Here is a 22,670-nt window from a genome sequence, read left to right as displayed (position 1 = left end):
TAAAGGTTGGTAGGAGCACAGAAGTCTTGAGGAGGTGATTAATACAGTGCATGGCCTGTATTGTTTTGTGTGGAGAGGAAAGATGCCTTAGGCTTTTTTTCTTATTCCTTTGATCTCTGGTGGTTTCACCAGTCTTTTGTACACTTTAAGTTAGAATTAGCAAATGCTAAGTGATCTCATATGAGACCCCTCCCAAACTTCTACAGGAGAACTAATATCTTCAGAATATAAAGGGTTAATAATAAAAGAAGCTTCAAGCAAATGTATCCCTGATTTATTTGCCTATGAACACAGGTACTCTACAGATATTTCCTTAATTCAGATAACATTAGGAAGAATAGTTGTTACATATAGATTGCTTGGGACACTTATTCAGAGTTAAAGAAAATTTCCAGAGAATTAAAAGAAAGAAAATTTCCAGAGGAAAAAAAAAAAACCAAAAACCAAAACAGAGAAAAGAAATGCCAGAGAAAATAAATTCCACTACAAAAACCATGTAGAGCTGTGAGGTGATCACCTGTGTATTCTCAAAACCAGGCTTGCTTGGAGCATCTCATGTGAGGTTTTGCTGAACAGAGAAAAAAAGAGACAAAACTAGCAGCCTTGCTTTTTCAGGGGGCAGTAAAACCTCTTTTCCCAAAAGACCTTGGATATTAAAAAGACATTGACATCAAAACAAACAGTGCTTCGAGGTATTGGATATGTCAGCTGTGGGTGCCTGCAGAAAAATACTTACAACAATCAGCTGCAACCTTTCCTTGGTTTTCCCCTCAATTTGAAGAAGACATTTCCAGGCCATTAAATTGAGTTGTAAACATCAGAAAAATAACTCATGGTAGACATCAATGCCCGTAAGGGAAATATAATAATTGTGGAGAAATTCCCATTGTCCTGTTGTCTTAGAAGTTCTCTTTCTTGAGATTCCAGAGGAGTCAAAGCAAATCAAACTGAGTGAATACCCTAGTATTCACTGAAGTATTATCACCCTAAATGGATACTCTAGTGGAAAAGGACCTTTAGATATCTGTAGTTTACTCCTCAAAGATGATTAATTGAAACAGCACCCTGTGCTCTGCTGTCTCGGGAGTCTCTCATGATAAATATATCTCCCTCAAATCCCAGTGTATCTGAGCCCTATTCAGCAAGCTTGACCTCTATTTTCCTTTCACTAACAATAAACCAACAATACCTCGTGATAATATTTGGTAATGTTGAAAATATAGGTAGATAAGTTAGATATATTAAAGAGTTGTGATGTATTATGTGTGATTCACTATTCAGCTTTTCATTTGGTGCACTGTTGTGTCTTTTACTGGATAAAAGTAGAAGAAACAAAGAAGAATTATTAACGCAGAGAGCAATCCAAATAACTGTGTATTAGGTATATTTTCCATTCTTAACATATGATGTATGGTCTGGAATCTGGATGTGATTTAACAGTTAGAACATTAACTCTGGACAGCCTGATCTTGTATTTGGGGATTCAGTAACACAATTCTGTGTTACTGAATTGATGTGGAAAATTGATGTGGAAATCTGCACTTCCTTTGCTGCCCTCATCCAGCCTTTCTGGGGTTAATGACACAATGCCAGAACTGCAGCTGATTTTTCTGCTGAAAATCAGGCTCCAGCTTCAGCATTTGAACCTGCTCTGAATAAGAATTCCTGTGCAAGAAGTGCCAGTGGAAGTGCCGTGCTCGGTGCTAACCCAGATGGGGAAAGAACAACAGAAAACCAATTCAGAAAACAAATTACTTTCAGGCTCAGCCAGTTTGGGTTTCCTGCTTGAGTTGTGGCCAGAAAACCTGTTTGCCCTGGTGTTGCACACTTAGGATTTCTTAAGAGCCCAATGCAAAGTTGATTTTAAAAACAAACAAACAAACCCCCCTGAATTACCCAACCAAAACAAAGCCAACTTGTTAATAAAAGAGAGGAATCTGCTTTATGTGACAACTGTTGTCCACACCAAAAGTTGAAGCAGCTTTGACAGCGTCATCAGCTTTTCCCTGAAGGGACCAGATGCTGTATTTTAAATAAATAAATAAAAATCTTATCAACCTAAGGGGCCTTAGCCTTCTCAAGGGATTAAAGTGCTTTCATTCATTTAACCAGTTACAGCTTCATCACAGTCTGCCAAATCTGCTGCTTCTGAGGCTGAGCTGTAAAGCTGGAACTCGGCCTCCGTCCATATGTTCACAAAAAGATGCAAACTCAATTTACAGGCATGTGCTGATGTGGCCTTTTTGCAAAGTTCTTCCTGTGCATGAGTGACATCTCATTTCTCTTTATTCCATGTTTTACAGAGCTGGCTATAAGTTATTCCGTGCTTTGTTGTTTATTCCCAAGGTCTTTGGTGCTGGAACAGGCAGGGGCTGATAGGAGATTATTGTCAGATTTGTTTCCACCCATGTAACCTATCTGCAAGTAAACATGAGGTAGGGCTGTCAACTGGTTGCATTCCAGGGCTCTGGAAAGCAACCAAGAGAAAAAGAAACCTCACACGTGGCAAGGAGTTTCTCCCTTTAGCATTGTCATTGTGGTGTTTTTAAGGCTTTCTTTTTCTGGATTTTACAACTTTCTGAATAGAAAATACACCTCTGAGCTTAGTCTGTTTAAAAGTCTACGATAATATTTAACTGTTAAATGAAATATAATGAAATATCAAATATTCATTGGTGGTGTTACAGTTAAAACAGTGCAAAAATATCTGGCACAATGCATACAGGGATGAAAAAGGAAGAAACATTTGAAAGTTGGGAACATATGAATGGTTTGTGCTCTCCTGGGGTTCTTCTCTGGAGCCTCCTCCATCAAATGTGACAATTTTAACTGCTCAGTCACACTTGTGATTTATTATTGAGCTGAGGTGACTGTGAGGTATTTTGATGGCTTTATCTTGTTAAGTCAAGGATGAAAGTAATTCTTGTATTTATGTATGTCTACTTAGGCACAGTACTTTGGCTCCTGTAATGTATGATGTAGATTAGTTTACTAAGTGGCTGCTACAGCATGAAATACACATGAGAAAATATATGAGGGATGTGGTATCCAAAGGCTTTGCCTTAAATTCATCATCTGGGTGATTTTCCTTGTGCAAACCTCTGCTTTCTTTTAATGTTACTTTTAAGCATTTTTCAGGACGTGGCATTAGCTATCTGCTCACAGCTAAGGTGTTAAATTTATCTTAGAGGAAGGCTTGAGTTGTGTCTGAGTCACTCTGTTTTGGCAACTCCTTATTTAACTTCAAATTGCATGTGAGTTCCTGGCCTGTAATGGCAGGGACTGGTGACTCCCCACATACTTTGGTAGTAGTTGATTCCATTTTTGTGTATGGATTCCCTGGCTCCCTTTCCCTCTCCCTGCCTTCCCAAGGGGGAATATCCAGGAACACGTTGTCCTCAGTCATTTCAACACAGGATGGGAGAAAGAACAGCTTATTTACTTATTTTAGTTTTGCTTTTTTTTTTTTGTGGTGGTGATGAATTCACATGTGGCTTTTGTAGTATGGAATTGCTGTTAGGGTTTGTTTGTTGTTTTTTTTTTTGTTGTTTCCTTTGAGTTGGATGAATGAATTGAACCTCAATAGCCTGTCAGTTTTAGTTACTTAACTATTTTCTCTGGAAGTGAAGGATTGGGTGGTAGCACAGTGTGTGAGTATCTTATTGCACATGAGGTTTTTTGCCCACTTTGGCCTTGCTTTTGAACTTTTCAATTTTACTGCAACCAAATTGGGTAAAAGTGGAGAGGTTTCAAAGCAAATTCTTCCAAGTTCCATGGAAACAGCCCAATAGAAGGTGGAGACTCTGCCCACCAGTTCTGGAAAAGCTGCAGTTTGCCTTCACAGAACTTTACACATCACAGAATCCACATGATTAAGGCTTGTCTGAATTCTGTTCTCATCAGTGGAAACATCAGAAGTCACTCTTGCATTTTTAGGGAGTGAAGTCACTCACCCATAACATCCAATGCCACAGAAAAACTGCCATCATTAATCCTGTTACTCACAGAATTGCTGGGTTGAAAAATCTGAATATGGAGGCCAGTTTAAAGTTTGGGAGTTTTGTTCTTTGATCCAGTGCTGGATGTTGTGTAGGTATTTTTAAAGGGAAATAAGATAGTCTAAAGCAAATATCAATATGTCTAATATGTCAGCAAAAAAGGCAGGCAATAACTGACAGAGCAAGCAAATGTTTACAAACCAAAACATGGAAGTTTTGTCAAACACTTTTGCTTCCTTCTCTAAAACTATCGATTTAATAGAGAAAATGCCATTATGGAGTTATGTGGTGGGATTATTATTATTTTAAAATCCTGAATACTGTCTAACAGTATAGCTTCAAGATTAGCACTTGACTTCATTGATAGATTTAAGAACTCAGTATATTTACATCCTTAGTTATTTGAAAATCCCATTGGCATTCAGCAGGAATTCAGAACACAGCTGGAAGATGACTCAAGCAAGAGAAAGTATCTTGCAATGAAAGATTTTAAGAATTTAAGATGCCAATATTCAAAGGGAAAAATTGTGGTGTCTTGCTTAAAACTTGTGTGTGCACCTGCATGGTGGATGCTGCAGAGCTCTGTAATCTTCCAAAACAAAGCATGAGAGCCAGTGGCCAGAGGCCACAGTGAAATTTGGTTTATTTGAAATTTAAATATGTTTGAACAATGGAGTGATTAAGTATGAAAACAGCCCGTCAGTGGCAGCGTGTTTCCTGATGGATATCAGCTCTGCTCCAAAAACATCCCCACGGAAATTAGCTCAGTACAGTTACAGGGTTAATTACACATGGAAGTGGGTGAAATGTAAAGACCTGTTCCATGAGAACCAGAGGAGATGATCCCTTTGTCCCCTCTGGCCTTGAAGGGGTGAACAAATCAATTAAACACAATTTCTGTTGCCAGCTGGAAACAGTTCTGCTAAATTTGGAGAAACAAGAGGAAGATGATTCTGATTAGAACCTGATTAGTGGATCCCAGGTGTTTCAAAGGCTGGATGAGTTGTGCTTTTCCAAGTGCTGTGGTGCTGAATTGACCTGAAAATGCAGAAATATCTAAGTGATGCTTTCAGGACTCACCACAAGCTCATGCTCAGGCAGAAGGGGAGACAGAGCAGTTTTTATTCACCTTTTACATCCTCTGGGCAGGCCTGAATAAGTGATATTGTTAACACAGACAACGTTCAGACCCTGCCTGTCCTCTTTTCCAGCAGCACTGCTCAAATCACACTCATTTTTTAGAGCATCTCTCTCTTTCCCCCCTGGTAACACTGGTTTATTTGTTTCCTGCTTCTCCTTATCTTTGCAAACGTGGCTCCACAAAGGTTCTCACAAGGTCTGACGTGTTTGTCCCCCTGTCCTCACACCAGGAGGTTTTTAACCACTTCAGGTTACCAAACCCGTTTTGCTATTTCACTTTACCTGGAAGCAAATTAATGTAAGCTCAGGTATAATTGGATAAATGGAATTTAATAGCTTTTTGCAGGCATTTGACATAACTCTAGAGAGTTCCAAGCAAAATTCCTCACCTCACCATGACCTGTAGTCTAACCTAGATTCTCTGGAGTATTACAGCTTTGTATTTTACAGCTTGACTCCATTGAGTGTGGGAACTGACTGAGAAAAGGTCTGGCAGTTCTTTTCTCTATCCATTATTTAGTGACCTGCCTTAGCATGAAAGAAGGTCATGGAAAACTGTCTTTTTGGTAGTGCTCTATTTTTTCATAGAACTTTCAGAAACCTTGTAATAATTTTTTCCCCTGTTTCTTTTAGAAATTGACATTTTTTATTTTAGTCCTTCATGCAGTACTGGGAAGTAGATCTGCTGGCAAATGCAGCTAGTTTTGTGTTTTGGGGTTGGGTTTTTTACCTTTTTTTTTGCTGTAATTCTCACAATTTTAAAAAATAATTTTTCTGTAACAGATGCTATACTCTGTAAGTACAATTCTTTTTTTCATAGTGGTTGGAACAGCTGAGTTTAATCATGTCAGGATCTTTCCATTTATGGCATTATTAAATCTGTATACTTATAGCAACTTTTATAATGAAAAGCCTTTACCACACTGTCTTGTACAGTAACACCTCACATTATACTACCAAGGAAATAAATTATTATTATTATTCTCTTCTCAAGGCAGGTGTTGTCACTTGCAAATACTAATTGCAGCTGGAGATAAATACTCTTTTTGGGAGAGATGTCTGTGAATGATTGGAAGCCTTCACTTGTCTCAGGCTTTATAAATGAGGGCTGACCTGACATTAAAGCTGAAATTTAGGAAGCTTTTGCTTAAAATGGAGCAAAACTGCTCATATAGACCTTCACTGATTCTCTGAGCACTTTACAGCCATAGGGTGCTCCAATACCTACTCTTGTAAGGACACACAGAATGTGCAGAGAGATGTAGTAGCTGGTTATTTGAAGAAGCTGGACTGGCTTTGGTAAAAAGCAGGAATTCTTTGGCATTCTCCCTTGAGTCCTGTTTAAAATAACCCAGGTACCATGGTTACAAGACGAGTCACTTTGCTGCTTCTCCCGGGAATCTCGTGTTGAGCAGCCCCATCTGTTCTGGGATCTGAATTCCTGCATTTGCTGGCTCCCACCAGGCCGTGGGTCACGAGCACTGCAGGGGCTGGAGCAGGTCCAGGGGGCTCTGGGCACTGCCAGATTCCTTCAGGTTGTGTCTGCCAGATTGTGGTTTGAATGTGGTCTCTTCAAAATAAACCCTTCACATTCTTTACATAAACATGGAAGATGAGCAGGGCCAAGGTATGAAACAGAAAAGGAGGAATATTCTGTACCCAGGTTTCATCTGCATTATCCCAGAGCCAGAATTCTCTAGAGGCTGATTTGCTGTGTGAGTTGGAGGGAACAGATTGCAGCAGTTTTTCCTGTCCCTAGGAATCCTTGCTTGGAGTTGTTCTGTTCCACCACAGTGCTTCAGACACCTCTTACCTCACTTACCTCACTCACCTTCCTATGGGAAGGTGGTGGGTGGCTGTGTTTAGGTAATTAATTTGGGTTTGTTTTAAAAAATTACCATGGACACACACACCACAAAACAGGAAAACAATTCCATTGCCTGGCTCATGGGTTCAACTGAGGAATCTCTCTGTGCAGCCCCAAATCTGACTCTTGTCTTTGAAGGGATGCTCCTTATCTAGGCCATTGTTCTAGTTTTCCTGTTTAATTCCTTAAATGGGTTTCTAGAGCCTCTTTTGATTTAACTCTGTTTTTTCATGTAGAAAACAACAAAATTGAGTGGGGAAACAGCTTCTAACCAGAGCAGTCTTTTCACTTAAAGATATGTTCCAAATTTATCTGTAAAGAAAAACTGCCAAACAAAACAAGACAAACCTAAAGAGACAAAAACCCCTACCCAAACTTGCTAGAAAAGGATTAAGGAGGACAACTTGGAACTCATATGGATTGATAGTGCAGTTAAAATTTATTTTTATGTTTGTACCTAAGATATTTACCCTCTAGAAAAAGTAGCTAATGTCTGAGGGTGAATAACATAACTCTTCATTTAAGAGAAAATACTTCATCAATGTTATGTATTCCCTCCTCACCACTGTGCCAGAGATCTGGATTCTCTGTAACTCTTGGTGGTTACAATTCTTTTTTTCTAAGCCAGTCCTAGTGCTTGTTTGTGTGTTCTCTGCCAAGAGCACCAAATACCAGAGTTACTATATTAGGCTGGGTCATGATAACTGTAAACTTTGTGTGTTTTTATTCCTTGGAGAGTAATAATTTGCCAGGATCTGAAGGTGACCTGCAGTTGTTCCAGAATTGCTTCTAATGGCAGAGAAGGGGCTGCCACCTTAAATGAGGACAAGAGATGCCTCTGCCCCCTTTCTCACTTGAATAATAATAATATAAACTTGAATAATATCAAAACAAGTTCATTATTCTCCCTGTTTTTCTGAGGTTTGTGTGGATTAGGACTATTTTTTCTCATCAGCTGAAGCCTCATCTTGCCAGATGCTGGAGCACAAATGTGTGTGGCAGCTCCTGGGCACTGGCTTGGGACTTTGTGGACATGTAAAGTCCTCAGTTCCTCACAGGTGACCTCATGAATGAGCTCTTCCCAACTGGAATAATGTGAATTCTCTCATGTGCTGTCATCATGCACCTTAATTTACAGCATGAGGAGCTCATTCTTCTCTGGTAATCCTGGGAAGCTCCCCCAAGAAATAGAATGTTTGCTGTAAAAATTAAATGAAATACTAATTTACATTTTAGTTGATTTAAAAAGAAGAATCATAGTCTTTAATAGGAAGTTTCATTCAAGCTCTCTGCCAAGGTCTCACAATATTCCTGGTTGTACAACGTTTGCTGAAAAACACAGGTGGACATTTTCAAACCATTGCTGCTTTTTCCATGTGGAGTTCTGTGAATCTCTTGAAGAGCTTTCCATCACCATGTCTGTGTTCTCACAATGCTGGATGCAGGCTGAACAGATTTGCACAAATTTAGGGCACAACATATTGTCTTCCTGAACTGCAGGAATCCTGTGGCTCTTCCTGGCAAGTGTCAGCCATGCAACACCTTTTCCTTCTTCGCTTAATTTAATTCTTCCATCCCCTGGGTATTAGGAAAAGCTGTACCTCACAGACATTGCAAGTAATTGGAGTGGCTGTAAATATTTAATATTATACGTTTGAAAGCCACTGCTTTCTAGGCTTTCGTTTAGGAGTGTTTGGGCTGGGTATTTTTTATTCTTGAAAGTGAAGGAAAGATAAAATGGTTCTCCCCTCCCCAAGGATTCAAATAGCTAGTTATATCTACAGTTTTTTCAAGTGCTCTGTATCATGCTTTATATCAGTTCTTTTAAATACAAGAGGGCTGTACTATGTAGTTTATCTGAATTATTCCTTGGAGAAAATATGAAAGGATTTTTTCCTCATTTAATTTCTTTTATTTTTCTTCACAGAATTAGAATAAGAAGTAAACAGACCTTATAAATCCTATTCTGCTGGTAGAAATTTATGTGAAACTCTGCAAAATCTACTGCATTCAGAACATTGGTTATACTGTGTCTTGTTAAATATATTTTTGGTTGTGAAGGTCACTATTTGTTCAACATTAAAACAAACTCATAGACAAAGAATTGCATAGTTTGAAATAAGAACTGGTTATGTTATTCATGTGCTTTGTGAACATGGTTATGCCAAAAGCTTCTTCACTGAATTTGGTATTTTATTTTGGAAATGCATTAAATGCATTACTGCTTTAGGTTGGAGGAACAAAAGCTGGAGTGGTGCGTTTTTTGGGAGAAACTGACTTTGCTAAAGGAGAATGGTGTGGAGTAGAGCTGGACGAACCCCTGGGAAAGAATGATGGAGCTGTTGCTGGCACGAGGTCAGTCCGTCCCCACGTTTACTTTTTGAGATTTTTATCTGTATTCTCTTCTGGCTTTTTATATCTGCCATGAAATTTTCAATCAGGAGGGAGGCTCTAAACCTGCCTCATCTGCTGGTGGTGGGGAGGGTTGGTGTGCAATGGTTTGAATTCTCTCATGCCAACACTTCTCTCACATTCGTGGGATGAGCTGATCTCTCCTCCCATGTGAATTTTATTCATAGCCTGGTAATGGAAAACACAGTTTCCTTCTTTCAAATGCCTGTTTGATTTCTCAGCTTGGAAGGAATGCTCAGTTATGAAAATCTCTGGATATCCAGTGGTTGTAGTTAAGGGAAATCTTCCAGCATCCCAGGAGCTGGAAGCTCCTGTTCCAGCAGTTGCCTCCTGGTAGAGATGGGAGCAGTGTAGCTGCTCCCTCCAATAAGTCTCAATCAGAAGGCATTAAATAGCATTACAATTTAACTTTCATTCTCATTTGCCATAAGGAATAGTCTTTTACCTCATTAAAAATAGGATTTACAAAGATTGTCTCACCTTAACATAGGTGATCACAGCTTAAAATTATAAGTGGTTTTTGTCTATATTTAACCAAAGATATGTGTTCTGTATCATCAAATATGCATAAATGGTATGTATGTAATAAAATATAAAACTACTTGATTTAATTAAAATCTGATTTCTATTTTTAACTGTCAGCCATCACATCTGTTGGCAGCTTAGAGGAATGTGATGAAGGGGAAAGCTGTGGATGTAAAACTGAATCTGAATGGAATTTTTTAGGAACTAGAGCTGTAGTGTTAACTCTGAATTTCCAAAGTTTGATGCTGTTTCATGCTGTTTCAGCCTCTCAAAGTCCCTTTTCCAAACCTAGTGTTAAATCGAATTGCGGTCCAATGTGGATGATACTCCTGATCTAGAATTCTCCATGTACATGAAAAGAAGTTAATTCCTGCTCTCCTCTGCTTGCTTTGCCCTCGGAAGGTATTTCCAGTGCCAGCCCAAGTACGGCCTGTTCGCCCCGGTGCACAAGGTGACCAAGATCGGCTTCCCCTCCACGACGCCGGCCAAGGCCAAGCCCGCGGTGCGCAAGGTGCTGCCCACGCCCACGGCCCTGAAGCGCAGCCCCAGCGCCTCCTCCCTGAGCTCGCTGAGCTCGGTGGCCTCCTCCGTAAGCAGCAAGCCCAGCCGCACAGGACTCGTAAGCTGCTTTTTCCTTGGCATGATTCCCCTTCCCAGCCCCGGGCCCGCCCGAGCTCGGCTCGCGTCAGCCGAGGCCAGAGCAGATTGTGGGCAGAGCACGCTGCACGTTTCATGGTGCTCTTCTTCATTCGAAGCATGCGTGAGGGAAGGAAATCTTAGCTAGCCCTGGAGAGCAGCTGAATATTTGAATATTTAATTCAGGCTAACAGAGTGATTGCAATAAGAAAGGGGCTTAGGACACACACAAATTTCTCTGGCTGCAATCTCCATTTAATTCGTTTTCTGAGGATTTGGTGTGCACTGAAGCTTCCAGAGATCACACTGGTTTTATTTAAGCAGGAAGCTTCATGTTTGCTAAAATGCTCAAAATTTCCTTTTGCTGTTCAAGAGATGAGTCAGCTGAGAAATGCAGCAGGAGCAATTTCCAAGTCTCTGACGAGAAGCCTCTTTCTTTTCTTTTAGATTTGGTTTTAATCCTATGAATTCATAAAGGCTGAGTGTTGCCAAGTGCAGTGGCTCAGGTGAAATCTAACACAGTACTAATTCCACCTAATACACTTACTATGGATTCTTTTGAAGTTGCTCTGTTACATAAATGTCCTAATCTTTGGTTGCAGCAGTAAAACGGAAATCTGGGAAGGCTGAATTTTGAGAAATCTCTTTTATGGCAATTGAAAACATAGAAATAATTGGATTTTTCCACAGTCACCCTAGTTTTTACCTTTTTTTAAAAAAAAAAAAAACCACAGTCCATAGATAGATTAATTAGGAAGAAGTGACTCCCAGTGATGTGGAGCAGGTTCCCTGTCCCACTGTCCCACTGACCAGCAGGTGCCCAGAGAGGTGACTTACCCTGGTCCTGCAGGACTCAAGCAGATTAACAGAGGTCAGCAGTCGGTCAGGGCACCAGGGTTAATACCTGACCACAAAAAGGATTTTTATTTGGCACAAACAGTGGGACTTCATTACTTTATCCATTATGGAAGTTGCACTTGCAGCTGCAGAGTGCCCTCTAGTTTGGGATCACAGCACTAACACATGAAGCTTTATCCCATGTGCTGTGATCCCCAAAGTTACACCTTGAAAATGCCTAAAATGTATTTTCCTATTTTGTTATGTCCCAGGGATTTTGCATGATTTAGGCCATAAAATACAAAGCTGCTGTAATCCATTATTTCTGGAATTAAAATTCCAGCTTTCTTCCTACTCTTTTTCTCAGGCAGTGTAACATTTGGTGGCCATCCAAGTTAAAAGGATTGTCTAAATAATTCTGAGACTTTTAAAGAAAAAGTTAATCTGCTGGGGAAACAAGATTTCCTGTAATCAGTTTTGACCCAGAAGAGTTTTCTTGCTTCATTTTCTAGGAAAACTAAAACTTTTCTGTGAATTTCTGGACTCTTACATTGACTGATCAGTTGTTCAAGGCTGTTTCTGTTTTCTTTTTCCTGTGTAATAAAAGCAGCTGTCAGAGTAGGTGATCCAGTGATTTAAGGGTCTGTCTGATGCAACTGACATCTGAAGGAAGCTATGTTTCTCTGAGGAGTTTTGAATTTGTTTTGCAATTGAGAGTGAAGGGTGATTTGAAGACCTAAAATTGTTAGAAAGCAATACACTCTGGAATGGGATTTCTTCTGTAAACTGGGAGGGTCTGAAACAGCCAATTAAGCATCAGGGTGAAGGTGGTTTATTCTGTCTTGTGGATTGTCTGGTTTATTCTTGCAGTGGATTGCAGAGTGTGCAGGGTGGGACCCAGGCTGGGAGGAGCTGGGGCAGGGATTGTGCAGCAGTGGAGGGGAGGTGTCTGTGCTGACAGGAGAATAATCCCTTGCTGTGCTCTCAGCTGGGGGTGTTGGCCAGTGCCAGCTTTCCAGGCTGTGTTTTGATCTCTGGAAGGATCATGTTCCTGGTTTTGGGTGATAGGACAGAGCTAAAGGGTAGAACAGCAAATCTTTGTGCTTTGGGGCTTTTTTAAAAATGAGCTGAGCTGTCATTCTCATTTAATACTTAAGGCAAATTTCTCAGCTGTTATGTCATGCTTAGGAACATCCTGAGCCAGCCTTTGTATGAGTCTACACCTTCAATTGAGGCCTTTTATTTTCACTTCATCCCTCCTGCCCCTTCCTCTGGCTGCTCCTCCTTACAGGGCTCTGACCACACACATTGGCCACTATGAAATTCTGGAAAATGAAACCATTTAAGTGTAAAAGGAGAAGGTACAGTAGGTCACAGAAAGCATTTGCTTTACTAACCCTGTGTTTGTGGAGTCTGGAGATACCCACTACATCCGTTTTCTTTCTCTTGGTGCAGAATGATTTTTAACGCAATTATTTTGTGAAGTTGACAGAAACATCTTCCCGGTATGCAAGAAAAATTTCGGGCACCACAGCCCTCCAGGAGGCCCTGAAGGAGAAGCAGCAGCACATTGAGCAGCTCCTGGCAGAAAGGGACCTGGAGAGGGCAGAAGTTGCAAAAGCAACGAGTCACGTTGGGGAGATAGAGCAGGAATTGGCTCTGGTTCGCGATGGGCACGACCGGGTAAGAGAGTTACTGTTCTTCTGAAACAGAGTTAACACAATGGACTTAACATCCAAAATGGGCTTTTCTTATTGCAAAGGGCTGGGAGTAAGAGGTGGTGTGCTGAAAGTAAAACAATCCATACCTGTGAGGTCTCCTCTGTGGGATCTTTGGCTTGATGAGATACCAGATCTACTGAATTTAACTCATTTTTGTTGAACTTCACTGCAGTCTTTGATCATGTCCATATTTGATAACATTCCTGTCACTTGGCCCATCACTTCACCGAATTGTGATTAGTAAGGTACAGGTACATACTTGGAAAAAATTCCTGGATTTCCAAGCTTAGTAAATTTTGGTTTTATTCCTTTTCCTTATTAGCACGTGCTGGAGATGGAAGCAAAAATGGACCAGCTCCGAGCTATGGTGGAGGCAGCTGACAGGGAGAAAGTGGAGCTCCTCAATCAGCTTGAGGAAGAGAAAAGGTAACCTCAAACTGTCCTCATTAATGTAATTAATGTTCTTCTTGGGCTCCCCTTGTGATGCATTTCATCCCAACTCCAGACATGTTTCTCAGTGCTGACTGTTTCCTACATGAATGGTAGAATAAATAGAATGTGAGATCAAACTGCTGATTTAGGTCACCTCAGATCATCCAGAAGGGTGAAAAAAGGGGAGAATCAATAAGGATTTAAAGGATTTTAATACAGAATACCCTCTTCAGAGCTGCAGGAGTAGTGAAGCCTTGCTTTGGCACTGGTAGGATTTTAAGGACAGCAGTTTTCCCTCCCTCTGATGCTTCCTGAGAGAGATTTCTCCTTAATGTTCCTGGCAGTTTGCTGGTACAGTGGGAATGTTGTCACTGTCATTCTGATTTCCACTTTTGAAAAGTGATTTTGAAAGCATTTTCTTCCAAAATTACCTGAATTTTAATGAGTTGTCTCCACAGGAAAGTTGAAGATCTTCAGTTCCGTGTGGAAGAAGAATCCATTACCAAAGGAGACCTAGAGGTAAAATATCTCCAGCTTTGTAAAAAGGATATCTAGGAGGGCACAGAAAGGCAGAAATTGTTAAAAGATACAATCCTGGTCCAATCACATGAAAATGATACTCGTTTTCTGCAGTCCTTTAGTAAGGTAATTGTTCCAAAATTGGAGGATTGCACCCCAAATTCAGTTACACACTTTAGCAAAGGCTGTGCTATAGAACAGCTGCAGTTACTTAGAGAAATTAAATTAATTCATAGAAAATTCTACCTTTTGCTGTTAAAAGTAACCACTAAGAAAAAAAATAATTTTGAAGTTACAAAATTGCAAGTAAATATTTATGCCTTTGAAAATGAATATTGAAGACTTGTCCTGTTTGATCAATTTCTTGAGTAATTCCTGTGCTTCCCTTAGGGAAGGTTGATTAATGGAGAGTGTTTTGTCCTGAGAATTTGCAACATGAAATCTAAATAGCAATTCATGTGTGCAACTTTTATCTATTGTTCATAGAATTGTAATGTGCAGTGTGTTATTGCACAATATGGAAAGATATTCTACAGAATAGAAAACATTTAGGGAAGGATTGCTCTCAGGTATTTGAGCACTGACAATTTTAATCCCAAAATTCCAATTAATAAGGAAGATACTTTTAGTTGCTCTACTCTGCTGCCTAATCAGAAAATAATAGAACTTCTTGCACAACATAATGTACCAACTTATTTAACTGTGTTGCTTTAAAGCATTTGTGATTGAAGTGCTAGCCTTATGAAAAATACTCATTTCATATAACATTTCTTTTATTTTAGTCTTCCATTCATTTTAAGATACCTATCTAGACTCTTCATAGAATGCTCCTTTTATTGTTTAATCCATGGAAATGTTTTAGTTTTCTATTTTCAGTTAAATCAATTGATAGTCATGGCAAACCACCCTAAAGACTCTGGCTTGTCAGGCTGCTTAACTTGGGGGTTTAAAGTGAATTCAAGCTGATGAAATGTCTCCTGTTGTTTATGTTGGAATAGCAGTGCTGAGTCTGTAGGTGAAACAATTTTGTTTGTTTGTTTTTTTAATTTTACTGATAGCGAAAGAGGCAGATTTCGGAAGACCCAGAAAATGTAAGAGGGCACTTCAATGTGCAGAGACATCCCGTGTTAACAGATTGTGTGCAGAAAATGCTTATACTGATTCACTAACTGCATAATCTGTTATTGAGACATTGACTCTGGTATTTTGTGTGCATGTTGCTTTCAGAGCAATTACAACATTTCTTGGAAAGAATGTGTGTAATGACTAAACTTGGTAATGCCCATTAACTGCAGGCAGGGCCAGTGTGGCATTAGAATTCTTCAGGGTAAAAACCTTTGCAACTCACTGAAGAGTCCAGGAGCTTGTAGAAATGACTGACCAGCATCCTGAAGATATCTTAATTTAAATGTAGGATTTTAGCTGTTTTCTTCACAAAGTCCTGCCTGCTCTCCTATGAGATCCTGCTGCTGTTGAATAGATGACAGTTTTTCTGAGGGGAAAAAAATCTGTCTGTTCTTCATCTTCCCCTATTTTTTTCCTTTTTTCTGTATGAAATGCTTAGGGGAGAGATGTTTAAAACCATCTGAACAATTATTTTGCAAAGCTGCCTGATTTTACTGTATATTCATGTAGCTCCTCTTCAAATTATGTAGGAAAAATGTGTTACTTGATAACAGAAATGGCCTTGCAAGATGTTTAAGGAGCCCTCTTGCTTCTCCAACTCAGAATAGTGGAATTTTAAAGGTAAATTTATCCCAGGCTGCCTTCTCTGCTGCATCCCCAGCTGACACAGGAAATTCTCAAGACTAGAGCTGGATCCTGCTGTGCATCTTTAGGGGTTCCCTTTGCAGAGATCCCTCAGGGATCTGGGTCTCCTCCAGTCTCCCCATCAGGCTGATGCTTTGTTAGAAATAAATCTGCATGTGCCCTTCCTTTCTCTTGTTTTGTGCACTCCTCCTTTGATCCCATCTTTTCTCCTGACTTCCCTGTTCTGACTTTTCCATTAAAAATGGACATCTTCACTTTCCAGAGGAGTTTCCAGGCTCCCTGATCCCAGTGGTGTCCTGTGATTGTATCCCAGCACAAGGGGACTGGAGGGCATCTTGCCCCATCCTAGAACTGATTGGCAGGATTTGTGGCCTCAGCACAATTTCCCAGTTTGATGGAGAATGTCACAGGCAGGTTTATTCTGGAGTGAAAGAATAGCCAGAACACACAATTGCTGGAAAAGGCTGATGTCTGGCCTCTGAAGTTAGGGGGAATTCTTGGAAGTTCAAGGCAGAGTAAGAATCCCATTTCCACATCACTTCCCTAACTGGGAAGCTCTGGAGAAGGGGAAGATTATTCCTTTAGCTTTATCTGGTTTTTTTCATTCCTGCTTTTCTTTCCATCCAAGTTTAAGGTTTACAATCAAATTATTTTCTTTTTTGTGGAGTACTCTCTCTCTTCTCAGTTCTCTGTGTTCTGGGCTGCCTCAAAGAGAACCATAATCAGTAAGAATTTCTCTCTACATCATCATCAGAGAAATTTGAGCAGTTCAAAATTTTGCAGTGATTTTTACCTCAGAGAATCTGGAACCTGTCCCTTGGAAATCAGATTTGTTTAAAGGATAATCTCTCATGCTCTAAATGGGGGAAAAGGTGTCAAGTAAAGATTTCTGGAGTATTCTTCCTTTAATCTTTTATTTCAATTTTGGCAGGATTTTAACTTAATTGCCTTGGTAGTATATAAGAGATGGGATTTTAAAAAACTCAGTAATAAGTGATGGTCTGTCTGATCTTTGGAGCAGTAAAGCACTGTCTATAAAATTAATGATCAAGAGTTTGGGTTTTATGTAGCATAAAAAAACTTAGGGTTGCATATTCCAAAGGCACACAGGGAATTCTGTAACCATGAGGTTTGGGATTTCTTGGGTTTTAGTAGATCCCCTTGTGGATTAGAGCAAGTAAGGTTTAAACTTCCAGCTTTTAAAGCAGATTGTTTTTCAGACTTACAATTTGGTTGTGGATCAGAACTAAAATACTGAACTGTGTCAGAGAGAAAACTGTATCCACTTATTAAATATTATTTCCCTTAGAGTACTTAATTCCATTTCAAAGACTATGGGCAGGAAAAAGAGTAATGTGTGTTCTTGTGGAGCATTTTTGCCCATTTACACCCTGAAGATCTTCCACTGAGAGAGAAACAGACCTGCTACAGAATTAAAACATCAACAAATCTAAGGAGCAACTTTTAAGTGTCTGTGGACCAAGGAACTCCAAAGTAACATGGCCAACTATTTCAAGTATTTAAAAAATTAACCCCCTTGGATGTCTGGATGCTTTTGGGAAGGAAGAACCTGCTGCTGCCAGAAGGAATCCTGCATTTGGAGAAGCAGACAAGAAGCTCATCCCCATCTTCTTATTTCTCTTTCATTTTTTTCTCTCCCCTACTCCAGAGGTGCAGGTCAGGTTTGAATTACCTGCTGGACTTTCCTTGCATCTCCCAAACTTCAGGCTCTCTTGCACACCTTAGGGGGTATTTGAATATCAAGCCAGAATATCAAATATTCTATGTTCTTGCTAAAAATTGTGAGCAAAAGGCAGGAGGTACCTGCTCACTTGGGTCCATCTGTCCTGCTTCTTTTTAGGAACATGTTAGAATTCCAAAGATCTTACTCTTTTCTTACTTCCACATATTCTTCAATATTTTTAGACATTGGTAACTGCAGAGCAACCAGGCTGATTCACTTGATTCACTTTTTTATCTGTTTTTGAGGAATCTTGTTGCTTGTGTTCTTCCTGAAAGAGAAGAGGGGATAAAAGAGGAGTGTTTTGGAGTTACAGATAACCATTCTCTTTCTATTTCTGTTCAGATAATTCAAGCCATAGTGACAAAGGAACCCTCATGTTCCCAGGTCTTGGCCAGAAGCATTTTTATGGCTGAGACTTAGAGACAGCTACTATCAAAAGAAGAAAGTTAAAATTTTGATTTGTTACATGAGCTTCAGTGGAGAGTTTTTGTCCCTCTGTTAGTAAGTAATTTTTTTATAAAATCAGGCAAACACATTAAAGGAAGAAGGTAGTGGGATGACAAGGAAAGGGACTTACCATCCTGTTAGACCAGGAAGATATATATGCACATATATATATATTTTTGACATAACTATTCTAATTTGTGCTGAAAACTTCATGTACTGATAAATAACTTCTACTCAGCTGCATGAAACTTTTTTTTTGTTCACATTTCTCCATTTGCTATTCATTCATTTATTTATTTGTTTTACACATTTGATTTCATTTTTACGCGCCCATCCATCCACACCTTCAGCCCATCCTCCTCATCCATAGCATTTCCCTGTCCATTTCCCCCCCTTGCATCCTCTCTGCTCACCTGTTAGAAGGCTCTGGCAGCACGGCCTGCATGTGGCTCCTCCTCTTGTGCTGGCATGTGATGGTGGCACCGTTGTGTTCTCTTCCTCTCCCTCTCCACTAACAGACGCAGACCAAACTGGAGCATGCCCGCATTAAGGAGCTTGAACAGAGCCTGCTCTTTGAAAAGACCAAAGCTGACAAACTTCAGAGGGAGTTAGAAGACACTAGGGTAATGGTTTTCCCTGTTTGAATAACGAGCCTGATCTGTGTTGTGGAAGATTTCTGATGGCACAATGCCGAGGGTGACACGTGCTGGAACAGGTCCTTGCTCCTGCCGTAGCCAGAGCTGGAACACTGTAAAAAATTAGATTAATTTTGAGCTTCCATGGGGTGTGTGTGTATGCCTGGACGTGTGACTCATTGAAGAACTCAGGTAAGATGTCTTCACACTGCAAAACTAATCCTTGGATCCAAAAGTAGCAGGATGGGACCCTGAGTTGACAGAAAGGAACATTCAGTAGCTCATTTTAAAAATTAGCAGAGTTCATTAAACACAAAAAACCTAAGACTGAACATACCAGTCCTTTTAACACAAACTGAGTATTTGAGGCTTGGTTTCTGTAGCTGCTGCACTACTTGCTTTGCTAAATCATGGTTTGCAGTGACTTTTTAGCTCTTTTTTTCCCACCAATGATATAATATACAATATTATATATATATATATAATCATACTTTAATGGCTATCCCAGTAATTAATACCTGCTGCCTGTCAGAATATTACTGACATACTTTGTACCGAGCCAGAAGTTCAGCACACGTCAATTCTTAAAGAGAAATACATTTACACACTCACATATGTTCATACTCACACATGGGGTTTTTCTTGAAGTTCAGGTGGGATGAATAAAAAAACCCAGGATGAATATAAAACCAACAATTTAATGTGTAATAAGTACTTTTGAAGAGCAGCTGTGGGTAAGTAATATCTTTTCCAGGAGGTCAAAGCAGTAACTTCCTAATTAGAATTAATTCTGGGAGCTTTGCTGTAGCAAATACTGCTCCAACAGTCAGTGAAAAGCTCAGATAGTGTGAGGACATTTCTTCAGAGAGAATGAGCAGGTATAGAAGGGATTTCAGAGGATTTATTGGTTCAAAATGTGTTTGGCATTTTCTCTGACAGTCTTGTAGCTGGTGTGAGATGAATTTGGAAGGAATTATTTCAGCAAAGACCTCAAGGTTTTCCATTCTTTTCCAGTCTGCCTTGAAATGGTTCTGAGGAACATTTTGTTAATCTTTGATAATACCCATCAGGGTGGTTTGTAAGTTTTTTAGCAAGTTATTTCGAGATAATACCAGAAGGAAAAATTTTAGTAAATTCTTTGTTTATAGACAACATAAGAGTACAAGTGTGGACATTTTTCCCTTTTTGAAGCAATTTGCAACACTTGGTGGAAGTTTTTCAGCAAGGCCTGAGTGTCTTTGCATGGAAATATATCTTTTATAATTCTTCTTTTCTTAAAATGCTGTTGCTCATAGGTGGCCACAGTGTCAGAAAAGTCCCGGATCATGGAGCTGGAGAGGGACCTGGCACTGAGGGTGAAGGAAGTGGCTGAGCTACGAGGGAGGTTGGATTCCAGCAAGCACATTGATGACGTGGACACTTCTCTCTCCTTGCTACAAGAAATCAGTTCTTTGCAAGAAAAAATGGCAGCAGCTGGCAAAGAACATCAGAATGAGATGAACTTGCTGAAGGAGAAGTTTGGTCTTAGTGAGGAAGCCTTGCAGAAAGAGATCAAGACCCTTTCAGCTTCAAATGAGAGAATGGCAAAAGAAAATGAATCCTTGAAAACCAAGCTTGACCACGCCAACAAGGAGAATTCTGATGTGATAGAGCTGTGGAAGTCCAAGCTGGAATCTGCAATCGCCTCCCATCAGCAAGCAATGGAAGAGCTGAAAGTTTCTTTCAGTAAAGGTGTTGGGGCTCAGACAGCAGAATTTGCTGAGTTGAAGACTCAGATTGAGAAGATGAAATTAGACTATGAGAATGAAATGGCAAATCTAAAAGTGAAACAGGAAAATGAGAGATCTCATCACTTGAAAGAGATCGAGTCGCTGAAAGCAAAACTGGTGGCAGTCACGGAGGAGAAAGAGCAAAACCTGGAAAGCCTGAAGACCAAACTGGAAAGTGTGGAAGATCAGCATCTAGTAGAAATGGAAGACACTTTAAACAAATTGCAGGAAGCTGAGATAAAGGTAAAGGAGATAGAGGTACTGCAAGCCAAGTACAATGAACAAACCAAAGTTATTGATAGTCTTACACCACAGATCAAAGCTGCTGAAGAAAAGCTTTTGGACCTTGCTGCACTTGAGAAAGCCAATTCTGAAGGTAAATTGGAAATCGAGAAACTTAGCAAGCAGCTTGAGGCAGCTGAGAAACAAATTCAGACTTTAGAGACTGAAAAGGGTGATGGAATTAGCCAGGTTTGTATCAACATCCATCCTTTTAGTTTTCTTTTGCTTTTATTTTACATTTGTACCATTTTAATCTGCTATAGGAAATACATCACAGAAAAAACAAGTTTTACTGAATGTGTATCTTGGGACCATCTGAGGAGGTTTAGAGGAGCATTAACTGGGTCATGTCTCAACAGGTTTCTGCTGCTCCACCTGCAATAATCAAAAGGAAAAAAATCCTTCTGCACTTCCTTGCTGCAGATTTTGGCATGTCTGTGCTGAAATCTTCCTGTTAAGGAAAAGTTACTTTGTTGGCTTGTTTGGGAGAAGGGTCACACATCCTAAGGCTTTAACCTTTGGGGATGGACAAGGGGACCTGGGACTCAGTGGGGAAATACTGCCCTCATTACCTTCCCTCCCTCTGAGAAGGTGATGGAAGAGGCTTTTAAAACAAAAGAAAGCACAGGAAATCCTGGTGGAATCCAGGCCCTGCAGGGATGGTTTTGGCACTGTTTTACAGCACTTTGGAACCACAGACTACAACTTGATCCAGGATTTTCCTTGGATTTGGACAAAACACCTCTCTAAAGCTGATGGCAGTGAAGAGTAGTGGGAAAATGACTGGAAGGAAAAAAAAAGTGGGAAAATTTTAGGAAAAAGCTTTCCTAAACTCTTCACAGGTGGTTCCAAGAGATCAAATTTTTACCTTTGTCTTTTTGAGGCCACACTGGGTTTCTGCACTACCCCTGGGTGTGGTACAGAGCCCTTGGGAAGATTCCCTCCCTGTGTGTGTGTATTGATCTGATCAGCCAATTAAAGCACAAATCAATCAGTTCAAAAAATGAAAACAATAAAAAACCAAAACTACTGATTGAAATAACCCTTAAACTTTGAAATTGTGAGTGTATTCAAAAATGTCTGCCATTAAATAATGTATTCACAATTAATACCAAAAGAACTAAATTTTAATGATTTCAAATCTGTTCCAAGATGCAATTAGTGCTGTGATGTATGTAGTCATCAGTGGAAATCAGCTTCACTCAGTTAACCCATCATGGTCTTTTCTTCATTTTTTTTAATTTTTCATCTTAGAGTGATTTTAATATTATAGTTATTTCTTTCATATTCACCTTTTAATTTTCCTAATTTTTCATTCATGTTTGTCATTTTATTTTGCTCCATTTCATCACCTTTGTTAGGCCAGTAATCTGGCCAAAGACCTGCAGGGCAAAGAGCAAAAGCTTCTTGACCTTGAGAAAAACTTGAGTGCAGTAAATCAAGTTAAAGATTCTTTGGAAAAGGAACTTCAAGTTTTGGTGAGTAACACCCCAAAATTTTGACTTTACTCTTTGGATTTTGGGTTTCATGGTGAGAGTATAATTGAAATCTATGGATCAGCTCTGAGAAAAACCTTCTAAAGGCGTTTTACTCGTGATAAAAATGGGAAAGGCTCATGGCTAATGAGATCTGTCTCAGAATAAAAAGAGCATTTCACCTCAGTCCTGTGTTATCAGGTGTTTTGTCTAAATAGAACTCATCTATTTATGGATTGAAGATAAAATTAAATCAAAAGCAGCAGCAGTTTAAATTTAGACTGCTCATTAAGGAACACTAAATGGCCCTTTATTGTAGCTGTTGTACCAATTAATGCTTGCTACACACTTCTTATAAATAGTTTTAAAAGACATTTCTCATTTAAATAAATTTCCAAATGCTGTGTTGTTGGGTGGGGTTTCCCTGAGGAACTACACTGGCATTAGTAACAAAACAATGG

General features: G+C 39.7%; 1 protein-coding gene across 7 annotated transcripts in view; it reads left to right on the top strand.

Moving 5' to 3' along the window:
- CLIP1 (CAP-Gly domain containing linker protein 1) overlaps window positions 1–22,670 on the top strand; it is a 60,765-nt gene that overhangs the window by 14,958 nt on the left and 23,137 nt on the right. For 5 of the 7 annotated variants that reach the window (XM_019008369.2, XM_019008368.2, XM_015644145.2 and 2 more), the window contains exons 4-12: window positions 9,236–9,360; window positions 10,345–10,561; window positions 12,901–13,098; window positions 13,459–13,562; window positions 14,027–14,087; window positions 15,146–15,178; window positions 18,567–18,671; window positions 19,979–20,923; window positions 22,096–22,212. In XM_019008369.2, coding sequence (XP_018863914.1) covers window positions 9,236–9,360; window positions 10,345–10,561; window positions 12,901–13,098; window positions 13,459–13,562; window positions 14,027–14,087; window positions 15,146–15,178; window positions 18,567–18,671; window positions 19,979–20,923; window positions 22,096–22,212 — 1,905 coding nt within the window. The remainder of the gene's footprint in view (window positions 1–9,235; window positions 9,361–10,344; window positions 10,562–12,900; window positions 13,099–13,458; window positions 13,563–14,026; window positions 14,088–15,145; window positions 15,179–18,566; window positions 18,672–19,978; window positions 20,924–22,095; window positions 22,213–22,670) is intronic. The other 2 variants (XM_015644146.3, XM_015644148.3) reach the window with 2 other exon arrangements.

The sequence above is a fragment of the Parus major genome, chromosome 15, assembly GCF_001522545.3.
Source record: "Parus major isolate Abel chromosome 15, Parus_major1.1, whole genome shotgun sequence".
NCBI classification, from domain to species: Eukaryota; Metazoa; Chordata; class Aves; order Passeriformes; family Paridae; genus Parus; species Parus major.
This window is presented reverse-complemented; position numbering and strand designations above follow the sequence as displayed.